The 18,543-nt window shown below is 44.9% G+C and overlaps 1 protein-coding gene across 1 annotated transcript in view; it reads right to left on the reverse strand.

Annotated features, from left to right (window-relative positions):
* Positions 1-2,648: 2,648 nt before the first annotated feature.
* The window catches only part of REV3L (REV3 like, DNA directed polymerase zeta catalytic subunit), a 242,102-nt gene continuing 226,207 nt past the window's right edge, over positions 2,649-18,543 (reverse strand). Inside the window, 2 exon segments of the mRNA XM_040350250.1 lie at positions 2,649-3,787; positions 13,871-14,080. Of these exon segments, the coding sequence (XP_040206184.1) occupies positions 3,647-3,787; positions 13,871-14,080 (351 nt within the window). The 3' untranslated portion in view covers positions 2,649-3,646.

The raw sequence follows: 18,543 nt of genomic DNA on the forward strand, positions 1-18,543 counted from the left end.
TGGGAGGACGTCCTCCCAGAGTTAAAGCGGAGGTTCACCCTAAAAAACATCTATGAACCAGATTATAGGCTTTAACTGATTGCCGACCATCCGCCCTCATACTGCGGCAGGTTGGCATGGCTGTGCGAATTGCCGTAGGTGTATGCTGACCACTTTAAGAGCTCTAGGGGGCATGCCAATGCGCATGTCCACCGGCAGCGAACAGTGATCATTTCTCAGAAAGCCAGAACGGGGCTCTGTGAATGTACACATACACATCCCCATTCTTTCAGGGAAGTAGAGAGAGATCTGCTGTTCCTAGTGATCAGGAACAGCGATCTCTCTACTCAGTCAGTACACTCCCCACAGTCAGAAACACATCCCTAGAGAACACTTAACCCCTTCCCTGCCAGTGACATTTATACAGTAATCATTGGCTATTTTTAGCTCTGATCACTGTATAAATGTCAATGGTCCCAAAAAAGTGTCCGATCTGTCCGCCGCAATGTTGCAATCCCACTAAAAATCGCTGATCACTGGCATTACTAGTAAAATAAAATAAAATTATAATAAAGATGCCATAAATATATCCCCTTTTTTGTAGACGCTATAACTTTTGCACAAACCAATCAATATACGCTTATTGCGATTTTTAACAAAAATATGTAGAAGAATATATATTGCCCTAAAATTATTATTTATTTTGGGATATAACAAAAAATGTATATATAAAGATAGATAGAGATAGAGCAAGAAAAGGCCTGGTCAATAAGGGGGTAAATCATTCCAGTCCTTAAGTGGTTAAGGAGAACTTGCTTTATCCAACTAGCAATGGTGGAGCGAGACACATGGAAACCCTTGCCGGAGCCCACAGAAAGCACAAAAGAGAAACCGGTTTACCAAGTGATGCAGGAGCTGAGAGGTTAACATATTTTGGAGCAGGACATAAGGAAGGAAGAACAATCTCCTGATTAATGTGGAAGTCAGAAACACTAAGAAGGGCTCCTTACAAGAAAAGGCTGCCAATTAACAGAAGTTCATCTTGCAGATGAAATTGCAAAAAGAAAAGGTCAGACAAAGGAGAGAAGTGAGCTACGTCATGAGCAAATGGCACTGGTGAGAGGCCAGAGGTTTCTGAAACAGAATGACCAAGGCGATAGTTTTCCCTTGATGGTACTGAAGGCCAGATGTTGATCCAGACCAGATTGGAGGAAAGATAGAATATGTCCCATAGAGCAGTGGTCATCAACCCTGCCCTACAGGGCCCACTAACAGGCCAGGTTTTATGTATTACCATGGGGAGATGCAGTCTAGAATACTGCAATCACTGAGCAGCAAATGATATCACCTGTGATGTATTTCAGTTATCTTGCAAACCTGGCCTGTTAGTGGGCCCTGTAGGACAGGGTTGATGACCACTGCCATAGAGTACCTTCAAAGATGAAAGCAAATAAAGTCTTCCAGGTGTGATGGTAGACTTTGGGAAAAGTTTACTTCCTAGCCTTTATGAGGTTAGGAATGACAAAATACAAGAAGCCCCATGCCTCAGGACCATCGATTTCAACAACCATGCTGTTAAAGCCAGAAATTGAGAAGACAGAAGGAACTTTGGTCCTTGGAACAGGAGGTCCAGACAATTCAGAAGTTCCCATTTAGTGCCTGCCAGATGTCTGGGTACCACATCCTCCAGTGCCAATTGGCTGCAATGATGATTACCAGAATGGCCTCCGTCTCAATCCTGCAATAGTGAGGGAGAATCTGGAAAAGCAGAAAGGTAGAGATCAGACTGAACTGGTCTCATGGCATCACCAGAGCATTTACTGTAATTCAAATGCTTGAGGGTCTCTGGACCTGGTGACAAAAGCTGTTCAGGCTTTGTTAAATCTGGATTCCTGTAGAGTCACATTCGGCATCTCCTATCTGTAGAAAAGGGTTAAAAATACCTCTGGATGGTAGACGCATTCCCTTGGATCCAAGCACTGGCTGAGAAAATCTCCCTTCCAATTTTCCCCTCCTAGGGCATTGATTGTAAATAGGGCTGGAACAGGAAGTTCTGCCCAAGAGATGATCAAGTCTGCCTTTAAAAGGGCTAGGACACCGGGTGCCTCCTTGATGACTCAATGTTTAGAAGGTTTCCACCATTAATTACCATTCATGTTGCAGGAATACTAGGGGTTTATTCCTTCCTGGCAGGGTCAACTCCTTTGAGGCTCTGTCAAGGCATCAACTGATCCAGAAGCTGCATGAAAAACCGTAGTGGCTATGGTAAAGCCAATAATAGAACAAATATCAAGAATGAGAAAATAAGACACCATGGCAGAAGGTAAGCTTTACTCAGTAGAGAGGTCTATCGCCTAAGGACACAAGCAAAAAAGTAGGGATAGCTGGGGGTGGGAGAGGTTATATAGGAAATGTCCCAGTCAAAGTAATGATTTAAAGAAACCTGTTATACTGTAGGTCAGGAAAGGGAATCTTTAATACATATCCAAATAAACATCCATGAAAACTCACAAGATAGAGAGGAACAGGCCTATAATGTAAAAATGCCAGCAAAACTCACCTTAAAATTGTCTTTCCCCACTGTGCAATGCATTTAGCTAAAAAACGCAAAAATACTCAGATTCTACATGATCTTTTAGATGCTATATGCATCATTAATGTCACAATACTCAATATTTTATTCATGTTTAATATTGTTTTCATTTAAATTTTTCAAACAATTTCCAGTTTAGAAAACAATACATTGACCACATAATTCCTTTTTTCATTTTATACAGTTATACAAATATTCTAAATACAATGCTGTGTTCAGGATGATGGCAAATAAGATTTAACTGTACATAAGGAAAGAAAAAATATTTTAAGCATATTTAGAAACCATAGAAATGTCTATACAAAACAAGCAAAATGGAATAAATCTTATATTTAAAGTATTGCAACAGTCCCACAGTTTTATAACAAAAAATGTCTTTGCACAGTTCCTCACAATGCCCCAATAAACAGCTAAAGCAAGACAGCAATATATTTTTTCCTTTTTTGATTTTTTTTTTTAAAGTGACGTCAGAAATGCTACACAGAAATACAATTTGCACACTCTGATCAAAGTAACAAAAAGATGTTTTACAAGTGGAGCAGAACATGGAGGACATACACTGCCTGACTGTATAAAATCCCATTGCACATTATTTTACTCAGTTGTTTCAAAAGTAAAAAAGGTCTATTTACAAAATATTTTGCACTTAAACTTAGAAATTATATGGGTGCTCTAGAATTGAACCGAGGTCCGATACTGATGTATCGAGAGAGGCGAGCATTCTGCTGATCAGATTTCCGTGCCCCTTCCTAAGCTGTGTGCTTGGAAGTAACCAAAGCCTGTAGTAAGAAATGCATTTACACACTGATTCCTCTAGCTACTTCAAACACCTTGAGTATAAAAATGTATGTTACAAAGTTAAAACAAAGGAAAAAAATACTTTGTACATTGTATAAAGATAGCAATACATAGGTTAACCCCAGCATGGATGGAAATGAGTGTTACCTTGAATTATAGTCAATAAACAAAATCATAAAAATTATGAAACAATGAAAAAAAAACAGCACCATGCACAATAGTCTGTAGTGTGATAAACACATAGGCGATATAGCACCGGTCACCTCCTGGCACAATTTAAAACTGGTCGAGGAGCTGACGTAGATATGGAGCCTTGGAGAGTTCCCGACTCACTCTGGAAAGCTTGAAAAGTACTGGACAGTTGAGGGACACACACTGAATCTGCTGATCCCTGCAGCCTGTGCAATTCTTGCATAACTAGAACATAGATAAGAAAGACAGTTACCAACACATCTGTACAACATACCATATCCCTACAAAGAATAGAAATTCAAGTTCCCACCCGTGTGAGCTGCTTTAAAGGGCATCTAGTACCAAACAAATTGATATATTGCAGCTTACCAGACTTTAGGTGAGGTGGCTGCATCTTTTCCACCATCCTGCTAACACAATTCCAGTACTGGGGTGACAATTCTCACTCACTGTACCATATCTAGGGAGGCGCAGGGTTTTCTCCCCAGGCTGCTCTCCTGATTTAGATTACATGCAGCTCTCCTATACTCCTGTCCACTACACTGGAGAGCAGTGTCCTGTAGTTCAAAGAAGACATCTAGGAAAGCTCATTGTTTGAGATTTTAGTTCAGTGAAGAGGAAAAAGACTGGATTTCTGGCAGGATTAACTGGTATTTTTCTGTACCTGTGGAAAATGTACTTAAAGTGGTTGTTAACCCACTACAACAGGGGTCCTCAAACTTTAACGGGGCCAGTTCACGGTCCCTCAGACTGTTGGGGGGCCAGACTAGTTTGAAAAAAATATAAACAAATACCTTTGCACACTGCACATATTTTTTTTGTAGTGCACAAAAAACAGTTAATCAACATAAACGTATTAGTATTTTACAGAATCCCTTCATCACAGATCCCCTTCATCACAGATCCCCCCCCCCCCTCCCCAACACAGATCCCCCATCACAGACTCCTCTCCATGAAAGACCTCCCACCAATCACAAAGCTCCCCATCACAGATCACTCCCACCACAGACTTCCCCATTACAAAGCCCCCCCCCTCCATCACAGATCCACCAATCATAAAGCTCCACCACAGATCCCCCCCCCATATCACAGAGTCCCCCTTCCCCCCATATCACAGAGTCCCCCTTCCCCCCATATCACAGAGTCCCCCTTCCCCCCCATATCACAGAGTCCCCCTTCCCCCCCCATATCGCAGCACAGCACTCCCCCCCCCACCTTATTCACACACACGACGCAAAGCCTGACAGGATCGGACAAAGCACGGGACTTTTCAAGTGAAAGGCAGATGACTGATTGCTGGGACCGCCCCACTGCCTAGTAACCAATTACCCGCTTCTTAACTCAAAAAGTCCCGCCCTTTGTTTGGACCTGTCACGCTTCGTGTCTTGTGTGACCAATGTAGCAGAGGGGAGGGGGAAGTGCTGCAGAGGGGAAGTGCTGCAATCTTATGAAAGGGACAGGCCGTGCTGTGGGCCGGGTAAATCGCCTTGGCGGGCCATATGCGGCCCGTAGTTTGAGGACCCCTGCACTACAATATAAACATACAATCCCCTCTGTAAAATAACACTGTGTCCCAGCATCTGTTATATAAAAGAGATGCCTATCTCTGCCTTATGTCAGACCGTCTCCCGGCTCTCACATGACTCCTTGGCTGTCTCCACTAACCGTGTGACAGCTATAGCGGGAGGGGCCGATAACTCCTGCTGACGTCAGGGAGGAGAGAGAAGAGAGGGCTGAGGAGTCACGTGAGTGCCTGGAGACACTCTGATAGAAGTTAGAGATCTGCATCTTTTTTTTATACAACACAGACACTGGGAACACAATGTTATTTTACAGAGGGGATTGTAGGTTTATATTGTAGTAGATTAACGACCACTTTAAGTACATTCAGAGTTTACTTCCTCTTTAAGCTGGCCAAAGACTCTTCGATTTGAACCATGTATGGGCAGGCTGATTGGATTATACTCAAGTCGATCCATCGATCGACTTGGGTACAACCAGCATGTGAGATTTTTGGGATGCAAAAATTGCCAGCAGTTCTAGCCACTAGCAAAAAACACCATGTTCTTCTCGGCTGTAAAGGCTACTCATAACCTACTCCCTACTCCTACACCCTACTTCGGGAGAGCCCTTTGACCTAGTACTGACCTAGTGCTTCAGCTAGCCATGAGGAGAAGGATCTGCCAGAGCTTCTGGCTAGGCAGACCATGTCGTACCCCATGTCCCTGTCAGGAGCCTTGCACCCTGGGGGATCAGAGAGAGGTCCTATACCATCTGGGGGTTGACAAAGCACACCCTTATGTGCACTTTTTAGTGTGTGTACACTTAATGCTTTTTGTTTTCAGTACCACCGCGGATTAAAAAAAAAAACTGGTGAAATAAAGGCCACAAAATAAAACTATTGTAGCCACCACATCAAAGAATATATGCAATATATAACATTTTTGTGGGGGTTTCGGCATGAAGCAGTGAGGACGCTTCTCCTGTGAGCTCTGGCGCTGGCACCAACTTTACCTCGATATCTGACAACCACACCAACTCAGTCACCATGGGCAAGAGAACGGGAAAACACCTCAACGGGCTCCACTAAGTGCTTTCTGGCTGCAGAACCAGAGGACTTTACTGACACAGACGGCCTAGGCCACTCTCCGTGTGGCACAGGCTCCCGTGCTGGCTCCTTCTCCCGATAGAGGCCTGAACCCAGACACTGGTCCCCAGCTTCCTCTGTCGGCTCGGATGGAGGTGAAAGCTCACCCAGGTGTGCAGAGGTCGCAGCACTGGTCAGCAGACTGCCTACTAAGACAGAGCTGGCCTCCATGTTGCTCAGCCTTGAGAGGGCCATAAAGAAGGAAGTCTCAGCTGTACGCTCTGATTTGTCACAAGTGCTGGAGCGCATGGAGGAAACTGAGCAATGCTTAGATCGCCACTTGGTAGCCATTAGAATCCTGCAGGCTACCACCTGCAATCTTTCTATTGTGCACAGAATGGCCCTGTACTAAATCGAGGACCAAGGAAACCGTAACAGGCGGAACAATATACGGATCAGAGGCCTACCTGGGCAACTATGGATAAATATCTCACCGCCTTCATTTGTGGCATCTTCAACAGCCTACTGGGCAATTTGGCAGATCACCCACTGAAACTGGACAGAGTCCACTGGGCCCTCTGTCCCCACAACCTATCATCAAATACCCTGCGAGAGGTTATCTGCAGGGTATTACTGAGGAGAAGGAGCTTATGCGGAAAGCAAGAGAAGCCACCACCCTGGATTTCGATGGCGCAACCCTGTCTTTCTTCCCCGATCTGGCTAGGGAAAACTTGGAGCGGCGCAGGGCCCTTAAACCCCTGACTGAGAAGCTGCGCTCTGCCTCTATCAATTACTGCTGGGGTTTCCCGGCTGCCCTCATTGCGAACAGGGACGGCAAGACAGCCATTTCTCCGCTTTCCAGAGGACTTGAAAAAGTTCTGCATGGACATCAACATCAATCCTCCGGAAATCCCTGGCTGTCAAGAAACCATCCCTCCGCTCCCAAACTCGGAGGTGCGATGGCAGAAAGGGGATCGGAAACACTGTTCTGCCACTCCAGGCTCATCACCACAGATGGGGTGAACCCCTATGAGGCTGCCCTGTGGCCCCCATGTGGGGAACCAACACATGCCCATTGAACGCAAGTATATTATTGATGGTTAGGTTTTTTTTGCTCTTGCAGCCCTTACAGACTGGCTGATTAATATTTTAAGTACCTAATAGTGTTATAGTCTTGGTTCGCTTAACAGTATATACTGCTGCCCAATTTACAGTTTTACACTGTGAATGCATAGTTGTTAAATGCACGATGCCGGAGCACCCAAATGGTGTACGCATCTTATTCGGTGTTCTCTGTCTGATGCCCGGGGCTACCCCCCCCCCCCTTGTGGGGCTCCGCTTGACCCCCATGCCCACGTGTAGCTGCCCTTCATGGGGTGGTGAGCCCGCGGGTGTTGGGACCCACGCGTGCCCTATATACGCACCGCAGATGTATGCGTACAAGCCTTGTCCAATCCCACAAGTAATTTTACTGTATTTGTGTACTGACTATTTCTTATTTGTGCTCTTTTTATGACTCTTTTAGCCCTCCCCACCCTCCTTCCTCTCCCTTGATCCAGTACCTTTGGAGGACTGTTCATAGGGAGCCTCCCCGACTGTTCCAATGGTCATGGTAAATTTAATATCCCTCAACGTGCGGGGACTACACTCTCCTAGTAAGCAGCATAACTTTTATAGAGAACTTGACCGCCTGCCGGGGGACATTGCCTTCCTGCAGGAAACTCATCTCACCCAAACCACATCGGTAAAGCTCTTTTCTCGTCACTACTGCACATGGCCCTACAGTTTATCATATGTCCATAAGGCAAAGGGAGTGGCCATTGGATTCCGCAGGGGTACCTTTTTCACAGTTGAAACCATGTTAAGTGATCCCTCAGGACGTTACTTATTCCTGAGAGGCAGCCTGGGTAATATGTTGTGCACTCTAGCCAATATATACGCCCCCAACCATGACCAAGCGGGTTATATTGCAGCCACTCTTAAACTACGAGACTTTGCGCATGGATGCATTCTCCTGGCAAGGGACTTTAATACTCCCCTGGAACCCTCCATAGATACCTCACAAGGTAGTTCCAGTATCTCTCACAAACATGTGACATACATCTGCAAACATCTACACGACAATCAACTCATTGATATTTGGAGGGTGATGCACCCACGTGCAAAAGGACTACGTGCATTACTCACACCACACCTTTAGTGACCATCACCACTTAGCCTTACCAGTCCGTTCTGGTATTGAGACTTCACTAATATCAGACCATGCCCGATTAGTCTAAAACTGAAAATCTCCTCCCTACCCCTAAAGGCTACGAACTGGAAACTTAATAATGTCCTCTCTGAGGACGTTGACAAAAAACAGTGCGGATGAACTCTCCCTTTATTTCAAGGACAACTCATCCCCAGATATATCACCAGATGCGCTCCGGGAAGCTCACAAGGCGCATATACGAACAGTTTCCCAATGCTTGCACAAAGAGGGAAATAAACCTGGCAGCCTTTATAGCTAAAAATCAAGACCTCTTCCGACACCTTGGTGCATGAGACATCCTCCATAGCTAAGGAATTTTGTTCCTTCAATCAACATCTCTACCACGTACAGCATACTATAGCAGATAAGACGCTAGAGCAGGGGTGCCCAACCAGTGGCCCGGGGGCCACATGTGGCCTGCGGAGCCCTCTGATATGGCCCGCGACCTCCTGCTCTGGGATGGAATAGAATATTGTTATTAAAGTTAAGTTTATTACTAAAATCACAGTGTATATATGGGCATATTTGTTCTGCAGTGGTTACTGGGCTGCTTTCAAACTGATCTGCAGGTGCAGAGCAGAGCTGGTGCGGGGTTACCTGCACTGAGCCATAGACGTCTATTACCTGTGCGTTTTGTGTGCTTTCTGAAAGTGTACCACACCTACAGGATATAATAGAAGTCTATGGCAAAGTGCAGCTAACCTGCAGGAAAGACACAGGTGAACTGTGTTGCACCTGCAGTGCAGGTAAACAGCACCAATGTGAAAGCAGCCTTAGGCCCCATTCACACGGTCAATCTGATCCAATCTGGCCCTCCATTCACCTCTAAGGAGTGGCAGCTGTAAATGGACTTGTGTCCGTTTACAAACGCCTACATCCAATCCACACAAAAAGTAGTGGGCTGCCATCCTCCCGCTCCGCTCATTGCGGCCCATGACTGGTACTAAGTCGCTTAAGTGGCCCTTGCTCTTCAAAAGGTTGGGCACCACTGCGCTAGAGGTACTCTTATCCAAGAGTATCTTGCGCAAGCTAACCTGCCCAAACTACCCAACCTCCACTCTTGAAGATCTGGAAGGAGAATTCACTACTTCAGAACAATGAGTTGCACTTAAGGCCATGGCTAATGGCAAGGCCCCAGGCCCAGATGGCCCAACCGTAGCCTATTACCGCACCTTCACGGACACATTGATCCCTCGTTCAACTACGTATGCAAATTCAGTTTCTGTAGGTAGTGCTCTCCGACCCGAGACTCTTTACGCCCATATCACTATTCTCCCTAAGCCTGGCAAGGACCCCAGTAACTCAAGAAGCTACAGACCTATCTCCCTATTGAACATAGATGCCAAATTGTATGCTAAAGCCATCGCAAATAGACTTCTTCCCCTAGTCCCTCAATGGGTCTCTAGAGACCAATGTGGATTCATCCCAGGGAGGGAAGCCCGTGATAACTCCCCGAGAACCCTATCCCTCATGGCTCATGTGCGCGGATCTTCCCAGCCTACCCTCTTGCTATCGGCGGCTGCTGAAAAAGCGTTCGATAGGGTGGACTTGGAATATCTGATGGCAACACTGACCCACCTGGGCATTGGCCCATCCCTAATATCTCGGATATCAGCACATCATTTTCCTATTGCACAACTGCGAATTAATGGCACCTTAAGCGACTCCTTCACATTACATAATGGCACTCGTCAAGGATGCCTCCTCTCCACCCATCTTATTCGCCCTCTCCTTAGAACCTTTCCTCTCAACGATACGACACAACCCTAACATCCACGGAATTACAATAGGTAACACAGAATATAAACATGCAGCCTAAGCGGATGATATATTATTCTATGTCCAACAGCCCCGTATCTCTCTCCCTAACCTGATGTCGGCCTTTACAGCCTTCAGAACCATCTCCAATTTTAAAATCCACCTGTCAAAATCTGAAATATTAAACACCTAAATTCCACATAAGACTGTCGCTCAATTGAAAACATCCTTCCCCTTTCGTTGGCAACCTCACTCAATGAAATACCTTGGTATATTTCTTGCATCTAATCCTGCCTCTGTTTCGTGCAAACTTCATACCCCTGCTAAACACGATTAGGTCAGACCTGCATAAATGGACTCAACTTGCACACTCATGGTTGGGGAGGATTAGTATCGTGGAAATTAACATATTACCCAGGCTGCTTTTCTTGTTTCAAATGATTCCATACAAGATCCCATCGTGATTAAAGTCGATAGTTTGCAAATACGTCTGGAACCATAAGCAACCAAGAATTGCTAGAAATGTGCTCATTAGATCTAAAAGAGAAGGGGGTCTAGTCTTACCGGACTTTAAGAGTTACTTCTTAGCGATAGTTTTGAACAGAGTCTCAGACTGGAAATACCACAGAGACTCCAAGATATGGGTAAACCTTGACCTCAGTGGAGTGGACCTTTTCCCTCAAAAATAGATACCCAGGAAATTTTGGAAATTGTCCACAACCACCTCGCCTCGTACTAGCTATGACTAAGCACTGAAGCTACAGTGCGAAACGTTAGCTTTTGTTCCAATCTTTTTGCTGTGGCATGTTCATTTTGTGATCGATTTTAATTAAAAGAACATTTTTGGAGTGCGGCTGTCCAAGTTTCCTTCGTATCTTTGCATCACCTCGCCTCACATGGTCCACTCATGATATGGGACTCACTGTGCAAAGCGCATAAATGGCTGTACAACTGTCCCCTGATGCAATTAATAGGCCATGCCTACTTCCCCTCCGGGGAATCTGGACCCCAAATCTCACACCTGTAGCTTTGGGAATACAGCCTTACTCCACCAAGTGACTTCCGCTACCGGCATCTTGCCATCTTCTACAGTGTCATTCATGGACCAATGGAGATACCAACAGCTCTCCACATTCATAAACTCACTCCCAAAGCCTCTGCGCACTATTACGGACCCAACACCGGTTAAAACTGCCTTTGTAGATTATCAACTGCTTGAGAAACTTATTTCCTACTTTTATCAAGCCTTGCAAGCACTATCATCAAAGGACCAGCCACCCTTTTTAACCAACTGGGAGCAGGACCTACAAAAAACACTGTCAAGATGCCCAACGAGCTACAATTCTCCAACTGACACACACCTCTTCGATGTCCAAAACAGCAGAGGTGAAAGGGTTTGTAAACCCTCGTGTTTTTTAGCCTTAAGGTAAAAAAACACCTTGCTGTGCCTGTCCCCCAGCCCTCTGTTTTAGTTACCTGAGCCCCAAATTTCCATGGGCAAGATCCCGCGTCGCTCTCACCATGGCTTCTCGGCTCTCATTGAATAGATTGATAGCAGCACAGCCATTGGCTCCCGCTGCTGTCAATCAAATGACGTGGCCACCGGGGCCAAATCATACACTCAGCAGCTATGGACGCCAAGTGTATGACACGGGAGCACGCCCACAAGGTAAGCCACTCAGGATAGAGCTTCCCAGAGGGGGTTATCTATTGGGGGGGGGGGGGGCTGCGAAAGCCACCGTGGGACCCCAGAAGGGAATGATCAGGGCCACTCTGTGCAAAATGAACTGCACAGTGGAGGTATGACATGTTTGTTATTTAGAAAAAAATAAGAATTAACCCATAGTAGCATTTGAACTATAAATTGCTGACGAGATGGCATTACACCCCGGTGGTGTTACATAAAGTCTTTCCAACTATTTCACCATTATGTTGACGAGGATGCGAAGAGCGGGCAACCTACACCCATGTATGGTGGTCACGTCCACTTATTCGCCCATATTGGCTGACTATATTGGACTGGATCAAAGGTTATGACGTTACTAACGACCCGTGGGTCATATTGCTTAATTGTACAGGCAAACCAGTAGGAACATATAAGAAATCGGTAACGCCCCACTTGCTAAATTCTCCAAAATCACTTATCCCCAGGTACTGGAAACAACCAACTGTTCCTACTCTATGCCAGTGGTTACTGGAAGTAGATCATACATACCATATGGAAGACCTCACCCATTCCCTTAGAAATAAGTTTCATCCATCTAAGAAAATATGGTCCTGCTGGTTTGCCCTCAAATTCTCATCCGCCTATGCAGAGATTATGCCTCAACACACATAAACTGACTCTCAGTGGTTATGCATGTATGCATCTGGCCGAGGCAGGGCTTCCAACTCCCCTCCCACTACCCACCCACTCTTTCTTTCTTTCTCCCCCTAGTACTTCTCCTTCCTTCTTTTATTCACATTTCTCAGTATTCTCTATATGAGGCACGAGCTATCCTATATTGGCAACTCCTGTCTTTATCTTTCAACATGATAACATGTCATACAGGCTAATGTTTACTGAGCGGCCCTAGGCCTTTATGGATGCCTCACATGTGTCTGACAATATGTGGAATGCTAAATATATCAGGTGTCCACATGTGTTTGTATGATATGCCACCAAGAGGTCTCATGTTGTTTCGTTACAATTCTTTGTCATTTGTATTTTGCTCTTCAATAAAAACGTATTGAACAAAAAATAATTTTGTTTTTAGGTTTGAGTTTCATACCACTTTAAATGTTTGCAATCTGAAGCATGCAAGATATGAAATTAATTTACAAATACTAATGAAAGCTTTAGAATAATTTAAATGATGTTCCTTAAAATCAGTGTATTTATTCATAGGGGTTTATACGCCTGATATTTAGGGGAGGAGTCCATATGTTTCAATGGACCCCAATGTGCATAAAAATAAAATTTTATATGAACAAAAATAAATAAATAAGTAATGGAAATTAATATCCACATACTATCCATTAACTAGACTTCCCATTTAAAGTAATTACAATCCCGTATTCAGCACCTGCCAGCATCTCCTTTCACTCTGATCTCACTGAAGGGGACTGCAGCGGCAAATGGCATTTTGTGGAGTGACATTTAAAGTGGTTGTAAACCCACTATTTGGACTTTTACCTACAGGTAAGCCTACAACAAGGCTTACCTGTAGGTATGGGGAATATCTCCTAAACCTGCACGGTTTAGGAGATATTACCCCCGCAATGCGGGCGGCGCATGCGCAGGGGGGAATCCACGGCTGGAGGACCGGCATCGCCGGACCCTGCCGATTTTAAATCTCCCGCGCGCACGCGCGGGAGTGACGTCATCGCCGCTCCAGCCAATCACAGCGCTGGAGCGGCGATACCCGGAAGACACGCCGGAGCAAGATGACATCCTGCTCGGCGTGGACCAGGTAAGTGGTACACACCTCGTTCCGAGGTAAGTATTTCATAATAGGCTAGTATGCGGTGCATACTAGCCTATTATGCCTTTTGCATTGCAGGTTTGGGGGAAAAAAAAAAAAAGTTTATGCGGTTTACAACCGCTTTAAGTACTTTGATGATTGACTAGGAATGTAACATTATGGTGTTATCTGCACACAGCCATGATAATACAGTTTAGATATACAATAAAAAGATTCAAAATGTACTTGAAACAAACATGTCTACTGACCTTGACCAGTTGATCTTGCCTATACTCCAGCTCTCGAATTTCTTGATTAAGAATTACTGCTACATGTTGAGGTTGACTTCTGCATTTACAGCAGATCCCATGTTGTGTTAGCTCATCACAGACAGGACAATGCAGAGTAGTGAAATACTGAGAAATTGTGCCTTTTCTAGAATCCAGCTCATTCCGTGCCGTTGAGCAAGCTTTCTGAATCTGCCAGGACGAAAAATAAATGAATTTATCTCATTAACTTTAATAATCTCAGTTGACCAGTCTGGGAGATATACAATACAGACTAGTATTTTATCACAAGACAAAGCCATATTTAAAAAGATTTTTATCACGTGAGACTTATCATTACAGTTTAAACTCGCTATTATGATCATTGATCATCATATCTGGATATGTGATAATATATATAAAATTCAACAAAATGAATACACATAAAAACAAAATATACATCTTCAACAAAACTGATCATGACAAAAATGTGTAAGCGGACCTCCCACAAAGGCTAGCTAATGGGCTGCCATGCTGATCTTCTGGGTATGATCATTTCTGAGTCATTGCATTGGAAAAGGAGTAAAGCAAGGGAAGTCTCAACAGCAGATATGTATATGTTTTTGTTTTTTTGGGAGGGTGCATGTGATCAGCACAGGGCCAAACAGCACTGCCAACACCAGACCTGCATTAGTGTTTCCGGTTCAATGACATGTTACTGGGGGTGGACCACTGATTTACAGCAATGGCTGGATAAAAAAAAAAAGGTTGTGTAGCAAGAAATGTGGAGTGACCCAGAAATAGAAGAGAGGGTAGCGTGTGTCCTACACTCCCAAGATTCGGAATTTACAGGGAAGTCAAAATTCTTCTCATCTTAAAATGTTAATAAACCCACAACAGTAAAATCAGTATGTATATGCAATAAAGCATGCTTGTTAGACTCACTGTGGAACCTATGGGGTTAATCCTGCTCATTGTGTAAAAAATGCTGTTTGATCCCGATTTCTCTGATCCTCCCCTTCTTTTACTGTCCCCACTCCATTTGCGGATAACACACGAGCCCTAGGAGGCACTCTGCACATGCTCAGTTTGGGTTGTATTACTAGAGAGTTTTCTTGGGGGAGAGTGCATGTGATCAGCACAGGGCCAATCAGCACTGCCCAGACAGAAAGTCATGCAGCCTCATAGGACAGACAGAGGAGAATGAACTCCTACAAGCTTTAACCAGTGCTCGGCCAGATACTGATTGAAGTCACAAGACTGCTATATACTGCTGACGAGAAAAGGTATTTATCAGTTTATACTTACTAAAATACTGGAATTGCATTTCTATGTTCCGTGGGAGTCCACATATTATGAATGCAGGGTCCTGGGTTTAGTAACACTTTAATCATACAGTACGAGACACAGGCCGAGTATTCACAGACCTTGGGCATACCCAAGCAATGGATGAAAATGATTGGCAACAACTTGGCAAACTGTGCCAACAGGCACAACTGCAACAAGGGTTAATCCAGCATCACAGCGCCGTTACATGAACCTTGCATTTAAAAGCTGCACCCAAAGAGGACTGGCCGACCACCTTGTAAAACTGAGGCCCCATTCATTTGGAATTGTCAAGGTTCTGCCCTCAATTCCAAATCACGTGGCAATTGTTGCAAAAAAACACACAATGCACGTTTGGGTGCCATTCATTGTAAATTACACTCCAAACATGCTGCAATTTTGCTGCGCGACACAATCACAGAAAAACATGCCTTTAAAAATGATGTGAAGCTCGTCACCCAAAAAAGAGCAGGATCTTCTTTTGGGCAACAAATGCCCACACGACTCAAGTTAATGGGCTGCACTATGAGCAACAAGCAGTGAGAATCGCACTTTCAAAATTGTAATCAGGAACACTCGTTCCCGCTACATGCAGTGTACAGGGCCTGAAAAAGGTATGAGCAGAGTTACCTTACCTTACAAAGTTAGGCTACAGGGGCTTGGTGCTGAAATGCCCAGGAAACACCCACTGACTTGGTGGAGTGGGTGTGAAAAAGTAAAAAAAGCGTTTTTGTGCTATACGGTGTAAGCTTTAAAAAAAAAAAAAAAAAAAAAAAAAAAAAAATTGTCAGTGATTGAATGACAGTGGACTTTGAAGCAGCATGTCCCTTATGAGGACCTGCGGGTAGGACAAATGGGAAGGTCAAGTTCCGATTGTAGGAATTCCAGAATGCAGGGCACAGTGTAAAAAAGCTGCACCCAAAGCTGGTATTGAAGCGCCTGTGTTCACACCAGGCAAAGAAGGATCTCCTATAATCCTATTTTCTAAACAGATATTTCTTAGAAGTGGCTTTTCTTGCTTCAAGCAAGGTAGGAATGACAGACTTAGGCCCCATACTCACGAGCAAACATGTCTGCTGAAACTGGCCCGCAGGCCAGTTTCAGCAGACATGTTTGGTCGTGTGTGGGCGCGAGCGGGCCGAATTCCAGCAAACATTTGCCCGCCGGGCCTTTTCCCAGCAGACAAATATTCCTGGACTTGTTTTAAAACAGTCCGCTGGAATTCAGCCCGCTCGGACATGTACGGTCGTCAGTACAGACCTACCGTACATGTCCAGGCGCCCGCCGTCCCTCGCATGCGTCGAATGACTTCGACGCATGCGTGGAAGCATTTTAAAGGCGGGCCGCCCACGTCGCCGCGTCATTGTCGCGGCGACACCGCGTCATCGACGCGGCGACACCGCGGACACGCCCCGCGTATTGTTTACGCGCGGACTTCTGTACGATGGTGTGTACAACCATCGTACAGAAGCCCTCTGGCAGACATGTATGGTGGAAACGGTCCGACGGACCGCTTTCACCATACATGTTTGTCCGTGTGTACCCGGCCTTAGAGATCCCTCTGCCCCCCTAAAATGTGGTCTTAAACAGTCGTGTTGTTAAAGCTAGCAGTTGAAAAGCAGAATAGATGATAGGGCTCCAAAATAGTAGGTCTGGTCTGTTGGGTAGAGACCAGGTGACATCTCCTCGTAAGCTAAATATCTGTGTACCAGGTTCCTGTATGCCAGTTTGGTATAATAAGAATCACTGGTTTCTTCGTTGCTCTATTTTTTTTTAAGCTGGTGGAGTATAATATGCACTGGACGGAAGGCTCAGATTAGCCTGGACTGAAATCAGGGGATCATCAACTCATCCAATCCCAGTGCTAAAAGATCCTTGGTCCTAGGCACAAACAGGAGGTTGTTTTTGTTGAATGTGGAGGCCAGGATATTCACATTCAGGGTCCCACATCTCTGACATTTCGGGTTAAAGATAGGCCCACTTTCCTTGATGCAGGTATTGGCAGCTGAGGTAATACACCTTCCAGTTATTTATTCCTGGGATGTGAAAAGCAGAGATCGCTGGACAAGGAGTCTTCATCCATGAGATGTTCTGGCTCACTTCCCTTTCTTCAAGGCTGCATGACACCTGGTGCCCTCTTAGTGGTTGATGTAAGCCACAGCTGAGGCATTGTCTGACTGCACCCTGATTGGGTGTGCTTGCAGAAGGGAGCTCAAGTTTTGTAGATCCATCCCCCAATGACCACATTCCCTGGACCGTGAGGGACTGGAACACTCCTCCCCAGCCTGAATGACTGGCATCTTATCACTTTCCAGTGATAAGGGAGGAAAAACAGCCTGGGCTGAAGATCCACCAAGCTACAGAACTCGGTGCTTGCCTGGACAGGAGCATGGGTAGGTCAGGAGAAGGGGAATGCTTGTTTCAGGTCAACAAGATGTTGTGCTGGAGAGGTCTCCACTGAAACTGAGCGAACGGAAACGCCTCCAAATGGAGGCCATCGTGAGGCTTTCATGGAAGATTTTACCAAGGAATGTCTCTTGAACCTCAATTTTTCCAAGCATGAACTCTGAGATAAAGCAGTTTCTTCCCTGGAAGGAATACTTTTGCTTGGGAAGTGTCCAGAATCAGACCCTAGTATTCCAGGTGAAGAGAACCTGTGAACATTTACAGATAACTAGAAGGGAGAGTACTCCCTTCATGAGGTGGTCATCCAGAGAAGCTGTGACCCAGATGCCCCGAGTTTGAAGGAGCACAGAAAGAGGTCCTTGGACTTTTGTGAATAATCTGGGAGCAATTATAGTGATTATATCCTACTGTGAAGTCTAAAACGCACCGATGAGATGGAACAATGGGAATATGAAGATGCCAGTATGCCCCTTGTCTCAAAGAGGTGATAACTGACCTACAAATTCCATGAGAAATTTTGGAATTTGAAGGTATTTGTTAAGGGTTTTGTGAGGCAGCAATAGGAAAGGTCAGCAAAAAAACAAAAGAACAAAAGCTGGACAGCCGCACTCCAAAATTTTCTTTAAAAGAGATGTCTTTATTTTCAACTGTGCATACAGTCACTGCAAGCCCACAAAAATCAGTATGGCCAACGTTTCGCACTGGCGTCAGTGCTTAGTCATGGCATAGGAAAGGTCACCTGTTTTACAGCACCCAAGCAGGGTCAGTGCAAAGTCTATGACATGGACCAAGTGTCATGCAATATTTAACACATCTAAAGAAACCCACGGAGGTAAAATTTGGGGAGCAGTATACTTTTCCATCTGGTCATCCTCCTGCACTTTTACGATTATCAAAACTCCATGTTCCTTGCATACTGATATGCCCGATTACATAAATCTTAA

This window comes from Rana temporaria, chromosome 4 (genome assembly GCF_905171775.1).
Source record: "Rana temporaria chromosome 4, aRanTem1.1, whole genome shotgun sequence".
NCBI classification, from domain to species: Eukaryota; Metazoa; Chordata; class Amphibia; order Anura; family Ranidae; genus Rana; species Rana temporaria.